The sequence below is a fragment of the Odontesthes bonariensis genome, chromosome 1 (assembly GCF_027942865.1).
Source record: "Odontesthes bonariensis isolate fOdoBon6 chromosome 1, fOdoBon6.hap1, whole genome shotgun sequence".
Classification (NCBI taxonomy): Eukaryota; Metazoa; Chordata; class Actinopteri; order Atheriniformes; family Atherinopsidae; genus Odontesthes; species Odontesthes bonariensis.
The window spans coordinates 29,662,283-29,675,498 of NC_134506.1; the positions used below are offsets into that span (position 1 = coordinate 29,662,283).

The following is a 13,216-nucleotide window of genomic DNA, read 5'->3' on the forward strand; positions in this document are numbered from 1 at the left end:
AACTGGTTCATCCTAAGGGTAAAGATTCTTGACATAAGCATGTTGCATTTGCAGTCTAGTAACGTGAGGAATGCACCAAAATAGAAAAAAAATAACATCTGCTACAAGAGTGTGTGGCTCAACAAAGAAAAGGTCAGGACTCACCAGTCAACCTACATATAAGGGACAACCCTGTTTTTCAATAACTGGTTTGCAGTTTAAACAGAGTTAATAGTCTTTGTCAGCATCTATCAGCCCCATAGGATGTACCATTTGCAGCGTGATTTGTGTGACAACAATAAATTATGATGGCTAAGACAGCGGGGTGAGTTAGTAATATACATTTAACCTCAACAATTCTCCAGGTGTCAATGACCCAGTGAGAGATAAAATACCTGGAACTCCCCAGCAGTTAGAACTAGATGATAGATGAAATAATTGCAAAAAGCTAGAGATCTTTGTTGCCTTCCTTTCAAGCAGTTAGTACTACTGTAGCCTGGCCAAGATGACTGACAATCTACACAGACAGAGTTTAAGTACATTTTCCTGATTATACTAGCATATTTGTGTGTAAATGTAATCTTTTAAATGCAGGACGTTTGTTTGTAGCAGAGTACTTTTATAGTGGGATCTTAGTACTTTCAGCTAAGCAGAGGATCTGAATGCTACCTAAACCAGCATATTTGGCCGAGTTGGTGTGCATTTTAAATGCACTCTCTTGCTGGTTCTTGTCTTGTCTGCCTAGATGAGGTTTAAGCTTAGGATGGGTTTAAACCTGTATTGTCTGGATCAAGTCACATAATCATTTAAATGCTATGTCTCCAGAAACATCATTGAGCTGCAACCGTGGTTTAGTTTGAACTGACTGCATCCTGTGAGCACCACCTAAACTCCCAGTAGAAGACACTGTTTCAGAACCTGTTTCAGTTCAAATGTAATTCAGAATTAAACATAAACACCAGGTCAGTAACAACAGGCATGTTTAAAAAAAAAAAGGAACAAAAAGGAGTTAAAACAAAACTGAATGTTGAAGCATGTGCCGTGACTCCTGATCTCATGCACAGCTGATCAGTGTGCAGACAGTGACAAATCACCAGCGTGGACCTGGCTGATAATAAGTGAAATTACGAGGAACTCTCATTGCTGAAGTCCACACCATATCATTCAAGGAACAAGAATTGAAACTGAAAGTAGAGTCAACTCCAACAGCTCTGCCTTCAGTTTGCAGAAAGATTAGAACGCCAGGACATGCTGAACAGGAGAAACTGAACAATACTTCAGTAAATACACAACGATTGTTTAAATTAAAGACAACTGATAACAAAGTTGTTGTTTTTTTAGACTTAACATTCCATGCAGTTTTCCAGGTTCACCCTATAAGTGAAAAGGCAAGTGATGGTAATATTTAACTCTTCAGATGGACGACAACCATTCAACACATGAAGTTGACAGAGTCCAAAGATAAGGCCAGTGGGAGCGTTGTCACAAAGGCAAATGTAAATTTGAGCTTACCTCTGCTCAGCTGAAGTATTTCAGTAGGTAGTGTCACTAGTCCAATTAATGTTTTCCAGTGTGTTTGATCACATCTATATTTAACAGCAGAGGGTAGAATAAATGTAACAAATGTTCCTTGTATAACAGATTTTCACCCGGTGGAAAAATCTCAACAGCCTCCTGAATATCTGGATACAGTCTGGGTATCAAGAAAAAAAGGAAAGCAACACAGATCCCATACTAACCAAATCATCTTCAGGACTTTTAGTTGGTGAAGGTGGCGGTGAATGATGTATATACATCTGAATGTTTCCCATTACAAATTCATTTCTGTGGGATGAGGAAAGTTGAGGCTTTAGCAATCGCTTCGATTCACAATTTACAACCAAATACAGCATATGAATAATTATATTCTCCCTGACTTTACTGTTACAACTAACGGAATTGCTAATCAAGTAATAGCCAGACACAAAACGGTTTTAAACACCAACATTTTACTTACGATGCACAACAGTGGAAGGGAAATAGGTAGTCAGCAGAATGGTCAGAACCTTAAAGATGGTTGTGGCGAGAAAGGGAACTTTGCACAAACTCCCATCTGTGTTGGCCAAAATATTCTAGTTTCTGTTCAGTTTATCCAACAAAAGGAAGTGCACTCAGTGCTGTTGTAGCTGTGCCAATATTTTGATTATAATTTAAATGTCTATTTTGTTATTAGCAAGGTGAACATTCTCAAAACTATGTGATAGTGTCTTTATTTCTGTTTTATCTTTTATTTTTGTTTGATATATTGACATCGTGCATAGTTCCAGTTTACTTGTTGCAGCGGGGATGGTTTTCTAAGAAGTCAAATCCAATCAGCGGTAGGTCCAGAGGTAATGAAACTGCAAGGAAGAGGACATTAATGGATAACACTTACTCCACATTACCTGGTAAGTTGACAGGAGATGTTATCAAAGGTATACTTATCTATCATGATCCGCAAATAAAGTTTCTAGTAAAACATTATTTTAGGATACAATTACCACTGTCTGTGGAAATTTTCTTAAGTGAGTCTTAAGAGAACAATCAAGTTTCTTTTATGTATTTAGTTCTTGCAAGAAAGGTCCATCGGTCATACAGAAAACGTGGCAGTCTGCAGAGTGAGAGAGGAAGATCTGCAGGGAGTCTTCATACACATGAGCTGGGCAAGATAACAGTGTTGCTATCAAGAGACCATGTTGTTGCTCAGTGTTCTTTGTTGAGTTTAGACAATAACCGAAGCTCACAAACAGTTTTCAAAACATATAAAACTGTCCCATGTATAGAGCTAAGGCAATGCCTGCATGATGAGCCAAAATTGTCTCTCTCTCTGTCTCTCTGTCTCTCTCTCTGTCTCTCTCTCTCTCTCTCTCTCTCTCTCTCTCTCTGTCTCTCTCTCTCTGTCTCTCTCTCTCTCTCTCTCTCTGTCTCTCTCTCTGGAAATGTTACTTTCAGGTTCACTCTCAGCTCCGTGGCACAGAGAGCACTCTCCACCCAAGCCTCCACCTTAAGGTAATGTAACAAGCTTATTTAGTGTTTTTTGTTTAACTTAATGACTCAAGCTGTGGATAGCAATATGTATTTTACCTGATATTAGGGCTGGGAATCTATCAGACTTTATTTAATCTGTTATTTGATGAGACAACATCGGTCCCTTTCAGAGATGTATAGTAACGAAATAGAACTACTTCACTACTCTACTTAAGTACTAAAATGCTGTATCTGTACTCTACTGGAGTATTATTTTTTTCTCCTATACTTCCACTTTTACTTCAGTACATATTTTCAATGAGTTTAGTACTTTTACTCCGATACATTTTTTATGTGCTGCATCGTTACTCGTTATTATAAACGCACACACACACACACACACACACACACACACACACACACACACACACATAAAAACGTACACTCATTCATGCACAAACACACCCACACGCATACAAACACGCAAACATACATATAAAAACACACACAGAGAGACACACAAGCATGCACACAGTTTAAGAAGGGGAAAAGTTGTAGAGAAAAAAAAGCACAAGCAGGGAAGAGAGGGGAGGGATGCTTTAAATGGAGAGGGGACATGCTTGATCTGTTTGTTCACAAAGAGTTAAGCCCAGTGTTTTCAGGTGTTCTAATCACTTTTTGTTTTTACATGACATTTGTATTTGTATGTGGCCTACTGGCCTTGAGATTTTTTTAACAAGTTGAAAGAAAATGACAAGGATGAAAAGAAAATGTGTAATGTGTGAAGTGATGGGAGATGCTTTAAAGGGGTAAGGGACATAATTGCCAATACATATTCTTTTGTTCAAAAGAGTTAAGCTCAATGTTTTAAGGTGCTCTTGTACATTCCGCTGTACTGCTGTTACAGCCAAACATTTTGAATAATATAAACAATTTGATTTTCAAACTTTCGACTGATTTCTTTAACTATAACTTTAACTATATTCTTTAACTACACTACACAATACTTTTACTTTTACTTTCAGTACTTGAGTAGTAATTTTAAAAATAAACTACTTGCAATACTTAAGTACAAAACATGTTTAATACTTTAGTACTTCCACTTAAGTACGGTGCTTAAAGAGCACTTCTACTTCTACTCAAGTCACTTTTTTGATAGAGTACTTGTACTTCTCCTCAAGTCTGAATCGCTAGTACTTTATACATGTATGGTCCCTTTAATTTTGCCGTGTAAAATCCATCATATCAAATGTTGGAATGAAAGTGCAAAACAGGGAAACACGATTAAAGAAAGAAGTACAAGTTTAGGGCTGGACATTCACCCCTGTTTACTGGAACGAGGTGTTTTTACAATAGGTATTTTACCTGCTACTATGGTTGGGAATCTATCAGACTTACTTACTATTTAATCTGTTATTGATTAGCCCCAAATCAATCCAGGAATTAAAGAAGCCCCTTCTATTTGAAATCTATTGTGCCGACATTTTTAAACCTTGTTCCAGAACTGCGTTTGGAGATGTTTATTTATTAAAGGATAAGACCGTTTTTTTGACATTGGGCCCTTGATTTCACATTATAACATGATGTTCTACTCACCCCTGCTTGTTGTTGGTCATTTGGAGCTGTTCCGAAGATATTCGAGAGGCGTCTGGCTGCTCTCTTGAGATATTCGGCCATGAAACGGTTTCCTATGGGCAAGCTTATACAGGTACAAACTATGCTGTTTATAATTTATTAATTACTCTACACCAGCACTGATAACGTGGAGGTGCGTCGCTTACTAAAAAAAATCCGGGTTACTGTAATTTTGAATTTTAGCCGAATGAATAAATAGGCAGCAGGTCTGTGGGCTGTCTGTGGCAGTAGCACGACGAGGACGTCAGTAACACCCACTTTACGACAAAAAAAAATCAAAATTACAATAACCCGGATTTTTTTAAGTAAGCGACGCACCTCCACGTTATCAGTGCTAGTGTAGAGTAATTAATAAATTATAAACAGCATAGTTTGTGCCTGTATAAGCTTGCCCATAGGAAACCGTTTCATGGCCGAATATCTCAAGAGAGCAGCCAGACGCCTCGCGAATATCTTCGGAACAGCTCCAAATGTTCAACAACAAGCAGGGGTGAGTAGAACATCATGTTATAATGTGAAATCAAGGGCCCAATGTCAAAAAACCGGTCTTATCCTTTAAGAGGAAACCTGTCTATAATATTATCGAAAGTGGAATTAAAGTCTCCACATGTTAAAACATTAATGTATTTATATTTTCTTGTAAAGGAAGTTGTTTTTCTGCAGAAAAGTTCCAAGAATTGGCTGTTGTACGTCATTTTTAATTTGATGATGCAGATATTGGATTAAATCATCATGTTAATTTGTTATTGAAAATAATGTGTTGCCCAAGCAATATGTTTGGATAAAGTGCAGTCTAATGAGTTTGTAGGCATTTCCTGGAACTTCAGCAGATTAGATGTTCCTATACATCTCTATACACTTCTGAATTATGCAACTGCTATAAGGTGTTACATTGTCAAGTGAGCCAGTATCTGTGGCAGCCATACATGCCCAAGTCAAAAATCCTATGTGTAACAGATAAGCTGATATGCTTTGGATGGGCGGTTCCTTTTCATCTCCATACTTTCTTAGTACAGTCGTTCTGATTACAGGTTCATCTTGGTCTTGTGCGCCCTTTTCACATTTTTCAAATTTTTTTTGTGGCTCCCAAGTGGTTTGCATATTATTATGTTGCCCTTGTATTTTTGTTCATGAGTCTTCTGAAAGGACTCACATGCCTCCTAAAGATTGTTTCTGAGTTGTTAGACAGCATTTGAGGATTTTTCTTTACCAGAGTGGGGATTCTTCTGTCATCAGCAGTGGAGGTCTTCCCTGGTCTAACAGTCCCTTTGTGATTACAGAGCTCGCCAGTGCGTTCTTTCTTCTTAATGATATTCCAGAGAGTTAATTTTGGTACTCCTGAGGTTTGACCGATGCCTTTAAGGTTTTTTTCTTGTTTTTTGGGTCTAGTTCTTTCTTATTCTTTGCAAAAGGTATGCGAAAACTCTTGAAATTTTGCACGCGCCACCTGCCAGTCGACGACATGAAAGAATCTAAACTTTATATTTTTGGGAGTCGCTCATTGACTCTGTGGCGCCCCCTACGATGCTTAAAAACGGTCCCCTTAATAGGATTAGTTTCGACAAGCGCATGCCCCAACGTACGCACATCTCGGTCCCGCATAAAGCTGCTTGCAGCTTTCTAGTTTTATAATTAATTCTATATGCTCTGCATTAGAGGGATATCCACAGTATGTGTTATACATGTGAAAAGTGCCCATAGGAAAAACATTTTTATTTTATTTTATTTAAACAGGGACCCAAGTCACTTTAAATATGTTATATTTTTGTATTGTTTGTTGTTCATTGTTGGTTTTTTGCTCTTAATTTAATTTTGAAAAGCAGAATTAATAGCTAATGGCACATTTTAGTGTGTACATTTTATTTGTAATTATATATGTATATTTATTTTAAAAACTCAGAACGTGGGAGGTGCGTGTGATGTTGCTGAAGGAGAGCTTGTGCCTGTGTGTCTGCTCACTGTGTCCCTCTGCTCTTATAGGCATTAAAGTGCAGATTCTATATTCTGGCCATCAGAGTGTTCATTATACATGCAACCAGACTACAGCTGCTACACTGTGACACACTCACATCATGAAGACTTCATCTGAGCTGTCTCCTACAGAGGCTCCCGAAGAGTTTGATGGTGGGACAGCCGCTGCGTGTGTGATCCTGGGTCTGTCCTTCCTGGTTGGCGCTCCGGGCAACCTGCTTGTGATCTGGACTATCCTGAGACACATCAAGCAGCGCTCCCACACAGTGGTGCTCATCCTGCACCTTGCTGCTGCAGACATGCTGGTCCTCATCACCCTTCCTCTGTGGATCTACTCCCTGGTGCACACCTGGGTGTTTGGAGAGGCACTCTGCAAGGCTCTGGTGTACATTATCAATGTCTGCATGTTCAGCAGCATCTTATTCATCACTGTTATGAGTGCGGAGCGCTTTCTAGCCACCTGTCATCCATTTGTGATGCTGCGCTGGAAGAGCCAGAGCACTATGAACAGATGTCTTGTAGGTTTGTGGCTCCTCGCTTTGCTTCTGGGAGTACCTGCCATTCTGACCCAGACTTTGGATAAAAGGAATGGAGCTGAGCAGTGTCTTTTCAAGGAATTCAGCTCTGCAACCCAAGCAATCATCTTTTTATGCATGGAGACCTTGTTGGGCTTTGTACTTCCTTTAATAACTCTTAGTATATGTAACTGTCTTGTAGCTGCACAGCTCAGGAAAATGAGGTTCAGCTCAAAACAGAGATCCACAGTTCTTGTTCACTCTGTGCTAATTGCTTTCATACTGTGCTGGTTGCCTTACCACATTATCAACATCATTGATCTAGTTTGTATCCTATTGTCAGACAAAGATCATAAATGTGTACCAGAAAGCCTTGTCTTTTGCTCCGGCGCCCTTGTTTTCATCAGCAGTTCAGTGAATCCTGTGTTATATGCCTTCTTTGCCAGGAACTTCAAACGGAGTCTTGAGGAGTCTCGTCTGGTCAAGCTGTTTCAGGAAATGGCCACTTACACAAATAAATACAGGGAGCTGGCAATACAACACCAGGCTGGCCAGAGGGCAGCAAACACAGAGACTGATCTGAAGTCTAATAGTCTGTGCTGAAAAGAAAGAGTACGGGGAACCCCTGAACACAAAAGTGTCAAATGGTTTACAGTTCAGTATGAATACTAGAATGTGATCTAACAGTTGAAAATCATAATAACTTGAATTTATATAGCGCGTTTCAAGGAACCCAAGGTTGCTTTCCCTGTGATGATAGTCTGTGGCAGTTCATTATGTAACGACATGCATTGTTGAAACAACAAAGGGATATGGATGGATGGATGCATGCATGATTAAAAAAAGTGTTTGATATCTCACCTTAAATATCTTTGGAATTATTGGAACATGACCTAAGGGTTATTATGTTTCACTTTTTTAAGTTAACACTTCTAGAGTCTCTTCAAAACAGCTCTGTAACATGTCTGCAAAGCAAATTCTGAGAGGGCTGTGTTGGGATTGCTGAAATTGCCCATTTCTTGTTTTTTTGCTAACTGCTGCAAAAATTACGCTGAAAGTGTGCGAGTGACTCAGATAAAAAAAGAGAAGCTGCAGATTACCAAATGCTCATCAGCTGTGAGTTGGGACTGGCAGATGTGGGCGCCACAGTGACATTAAATGCAGCATTCTATCCGACTTCCTCAAAAGTCCGTCCAATTTTGTCTCAAACCCTTGCTATTAAAGGAAAAACCAAACCTTTTGTTTGTATAGTTCTGACACCGAGAGCACTGGGCGACTTCCCTGCTCCCACTGGTGTGACATTTGCATTTCTGGTACAAAAAATGTAAACATAAGAATGAGTCAAAAACAGAGTAACTTGAGGTTTTTATTGTCATCATTCAACCGTTGAAATTCTGAAATTGAAATTTTCAACTCCTTCCGGTTGAATAAATTCAATGGATTCTTCAAGGATTGCTCCTTGACACCCTACTGTTATTGTTAACACAAGAAATATCTACAAAAGTGTCTCCTCTTTAAGGATTTAAAAAAAAAGAGGAAAACAATGGCCAGTTTACCAACTCGAGGATCTCTTTAAGATAGCAGAACTGGAGCCTTTTTGAGTGAAATAAAACATGCAGTGCATGGTTCTTAAAAATGATCAGCATCTTTTTAATCAAAACTACATAAATCCAGTCTGAGGTGTGGCCATTTCATTGCCTATGCTAACATTATTAGAGCTGCTCTACATTTAGTGTCTGAAGCTGTCGATCATTTCTTTTTTCGAAGGCTTAAAGGCTTTTTTCTCTTTACAACTTCAATTTATCCGAGGCAATTATAGGAGCTTTCTTTCTTCTTTCTTCAACCCTAATTCGTGACCTGAGGTGAAATGGCCTCAATCACTTCTGTGTCCAAAAAAAAAAAACCCTGTGAGGAAACCCTGTTTCTGTGCAGTCTATGCATAAAGGGGAAGTTAAGATTGACTTGTAAACCAGTTTTTCTTTTTATCCCAGACACCACAGTCAGCACATACACTTGCAGCATGAACCACTCACATGAGCTGTCTCATTTAGAGGAAATGGCCCCTGAAGAGTTTGATGGAGGAACAGTGGTGGCTTGTGTGATCCTGGGTCTGTCCTTCCTGGTTGGAGCTCCGGGCAACCTGCTTGTGATCTGGACTATTCTGAGACATGTGAAGCAGCGCTCCCACACTGTGGTGGTCATCCTGCACCTTGCTGTGGCAGATGTGCTGGTCCTCATCACCCTGCCTCTGTGGATCTACTCTCTTGCCCACTCCTGGGTCTTTGGAGAGGCCTTTTGTAAAGGTATCGTGTTCATGATCAATGCCTGTATGTACAGCAGTGTTTTCCTCATCACCCTCATGAGCGTGGAGCGTTTTGTGGCTGTGCGTTATCCCTTTGCTTCGGTTGACTGGAAGAGGAAAAAAGCTCTGAATAAAGTGCTGCTGGCTCTGTGGACTGCAGCGTTCATTTTCAGCATACCTGTCATCCCAACTCAGATTGTTGACGAGGAATCAGGTGAGGAGCACTGTCTGTACCGCTCCTACTCCTCTGTGACCCAGGAGCTGGTGTGTGTGCTGCTGGAGACAGTGGTGGGCTACATACTACCCTTCTCCATCCTAGTCGTCTGCTATGGCTGCCTGTGCAGCCGCATCACTCAGATGACCTTCAGGTCCAAACGCAAGTCCACTGTCTTGATCGCCAGTGTTGTGATTGCGTTTGCCGTTTGCTGGACACCTCATCACATAGGAAACATCCTCTCGCTCATCATCTTGGCCATTGAAGACTCCTTCAAAGATGCAGCGGAGAGTCTGGAAAGTGTCCGCAGCACCATGGCTTTCGTGGCAGGAGCCATGGGTTTCATCAGCAGCACGATCAACCCCATTCTCTACATGTTCGCGGCTCACTCCTTCAGGAGCTCACTGCGTGACATCGGCATTCAAAAGCTCTTCCGCCACATCTCCAGCACCTCCCCAGGTGAGGGCAACAGGGAGGTGTCTTTTGTGTCCAAGAGACACAGCAAACAGACCGACAGCTCACAGTGTGTGACGCTCGAAAGACCAATTGAGAGTATTGATTAAAATGTGTGAAAATAGCCCATCCTGACATGGAAATTGTATTTGTGCTCTTTGTGTTTTTATTACTGTGTACAGTACATACATTTTTTTTGAAATTCTGTCTGGAATTACCTCATTTTATATGGTACAATATACAAGATGAAAAAGATATCCATGTTGTCTCTGCAGTGCTTGTCCAGCTTTGTAAGTTTTTCCAGTTTTGTGTGTTTTTCAATTGTTAATATATATTTATAAAAAGTTATGTATCTTATGTCCATTGTGTAGGGACGCCATTAACCATTAAAAAAACAAAACTGTAAATTATTCTAGATGAATATGTCACTCTAATGAATGTCTCAATTAAAGCCAACAAAGACAAATTGCACTGATCGTGTTACTGGGTCTGTGTGGCTTCACACTTTTGGTGGGGACGCAAACATACAGAGCACTGTAGGTTTTCATTTGTTAATCTTATGGTTTCGACTGCTACTTCTTATTTCTTATGCTCTTGCTACAGAGATGTATTTCCCTGACTGCCCTGCCTGTCTTTATGATGTTAACTCCTCAAGAGTTTTTGTAGTCTCGAAGTCTCTTTCTCTCCTGGAGACCCGCAACACGCCTGGTAGAATCTGACTGAGTGATGGTGAACTTCTGTAAGACAGAAAAATGGGATCAATTCACTTCTCGTGTTGTGCTTTAAGTCAAAAGTTACCATTCATATAAAATCATATTGTCACTCGTGATAGATAAGCTAACAGCTGTCCTGTTATCCCGCTATGGACAACAGTCATGCTTTCAACTTCCTCTCATTGAAAAGATTGCCAAATGAAAAACTGCATGTTCCCTTTGTAGGGGTACAAAAAAGGGGAATCGTGTCCTGGTGTTTGTCACAGTTACAAAAACCCCAACTCAAACTTGGACTGAGAGAGTTCAGCATCCACTTTTTTCCCCCACTCATATTTAAAAAATACAAACATGTTTATAAATCCCTATTCTTCTTTTTTTTACATCACATTCTATTTAGTTTTTTTTGTCATGAATACACAGACTAAGAATACACAGACTAAGAATACACAGACTAAGCAGAAAAGCACAGAATACAAACTAAGAGACCAGTAGATGGCAGTGGCAACTTTCTAAGAAACGACGGTGTTTGCAATGAAGGAGTTTTGGCATTTTTTTTCTGTGAGGTTTCATAATAACTTCACAACTTTACCCTGACATTTGATGTATTTTTTCATCAAACTTTTCTTAAAACTGGACACGATGAAGTGTTTCAGTTCTGCCTCATTTCATCTTACCCACATTTTTAACCCGTGTTCAGTTGTTTTTTTCTACACTTTTTTCCTCAGATTTATCCTAAGACTTGACCCACTTCTTATCTCCCATAAGTTGATTGACATACGCATAGTAAGTCTTGTTGCATTACACTATAATAAAATGGATTTTTGTTTAAACAGTGCGGTAGTAATGAAAGTAAAATATGATGTTTCCTCAAAAACATGATGCAAATATGCCAAATATACAGTCATTATAAGCTCAATCATACGTGTTAATTCACATTGCCTCTGACTCATTAGCGCTGGTTTTAAGCTTTCCAAAAATGATTTTCAGGTAGGGTATCATTTGTATGATGTGTTAAATACAATGAGATAGCCCGTTATGAATATTATTTTAGCTAAGGATTGAACACACCCTTTGGTAAAGTCCCTCATCACCTCAATGCATCCATAGCAGCGAGTCAGAACTATTTGAACTGTGATAGTGGAAAAAAAACAGCACGCGTCAAATGTGACAGAGAGGAGAGCACGTACGACAGCAAAGCTGACACTAAGACATGCTTTTCTCACAGAATAAGGAAGCAGCGTGCACGGCAACTCAGTAAATGCCTTTCATAATAACGACATTCCGACTAATACATATGGAAGGGTTTTGCTGAAATTTCATTTTGCGCACACAACGTCTGCATTTAACAGACGTTGTCTGTAAATCGATCACTTTGTCCCTTAAAAGCCTGCCTCAGAGTAATGCAGTTGTGTAACCTTAATTTGTTTAAATGTAACCAATTCTAACCCAGCCAAACATACGCCACAGGGTGAGAAGGCCTGCCATCGCACACCATGTGACAATAAAAGTCACAAACTAAACAAACTGCTCAGCATTGTTGCCAAGCACATCCGTGTTACAGCCAGGTAAATGTTCTTTGCTGTTTTTTGTCGTACAATGTTGGTACATGTAAGGGCTTTCGCCTCGGGATTTACCCTGTATGTCCCTCAAATAACCAGACCGGTCTGGCTGGAAAAGGCTATTCCACATACGAGGAGGTAGATGAGAGGAGTTACTCTTGAGTTTTTGGGGGATTAAAATGAGTGAATGGTGAAGAACAGATGAAAAGCCCTGAATACACTGGAGTCTGCTGGCCCATAGTGAACAGAGAAGGGAGTGTCAGCAGCAAGAAAACATGGTATTCTGGGAACTTGGCCAAAGAATCATGAAAACTTGACCAAGCCAGTAGGACCAGTGAGGTTACTGAGTTATTCAGTTATCAGATTATTGCTCTTTTGAAGCAATGAATAGAAATGTTTTTAAATGCTGCCTTAAGAGATATATAAAATAATCTTAATCCAAAGTTATTTTAAGAGGATGAATGAGGATCATTAGTTGAAAAGCTGTAAGAAACTTGATGCTTCTTTTCATCAGGTACAGTCTGGTTTTCACTGCTCCTCATCCGCAGTTGTTGGTTTGCTTTTTTCAGTTCTTCCTGCATTCCTCTCCACATTTTCCAAAAGTCTACTTCACAGTGAAGAAACCAATGAAAATCGTACCTAGTGGACATGTCTGGGGGCAAATCTTCCTTGTGTTGGAAGTGCTTAAATCATCCAAAGTTGACAGTATGTATGGTGTTAAATTCGAGAGTTTGTTGTGAACCTTTGACTTTGACCATTTTCCAGATGATCATAATTAGTTGGAGTTTTACAAAATACATACGGAAAAACTTTATTCAAAGGTAGCTGCTCCAACTGGAAAGGGTGTCAAATGTCAAAAAAATTTCTCCATCATTTGTGTTCATACATTT

General features: G+C 39.7%; 2 protein-coding genes across 2 annotated transcripts; both read left to right on the plus strand.

Moving 5' to 3' along the window:
- Positions 1-6,583: 6,583 nt before the first annotated feature.
- LOC142385275 (leukotriene B4 receptor 1-like) lies at positions 6,584-7,905 on the plus strand. Its single transcript, XM_075471654.1, has one exon. The coding sequence runs from the start codon at positions 6,672-6,674 to the stop codon at positions 7,686-7,688; it is 1,017 nt and encodes a 338-aa protein (XP_075327769.1). The 5' UTR covers positions 6,584-6,671; the 3' UTR covers positions 7,689-7,905.
- A 1,119-nt stretch (positions 7,906-9,024) lies between these two features.
- Positions 9,025-10,511, plus strand: LOC142385281 (leukotriene B4 receptor 1). Its single transcript, XM_075471668.1, has one exon. The coding sequence runs from the start codon at positions 9,106-9,108 to the stop codon at positions 10,162-10,164; it is 1,059 nt and encodes a 352-aa protein (XP_075327783.1). The 5' UTR covers positions 9,025-9,105; the 3' UTR covers positions 10,165-10,511.
- The last annotated feature ends 2,705 nt before the right edge of the window (positions 10,512-13,216 follow it).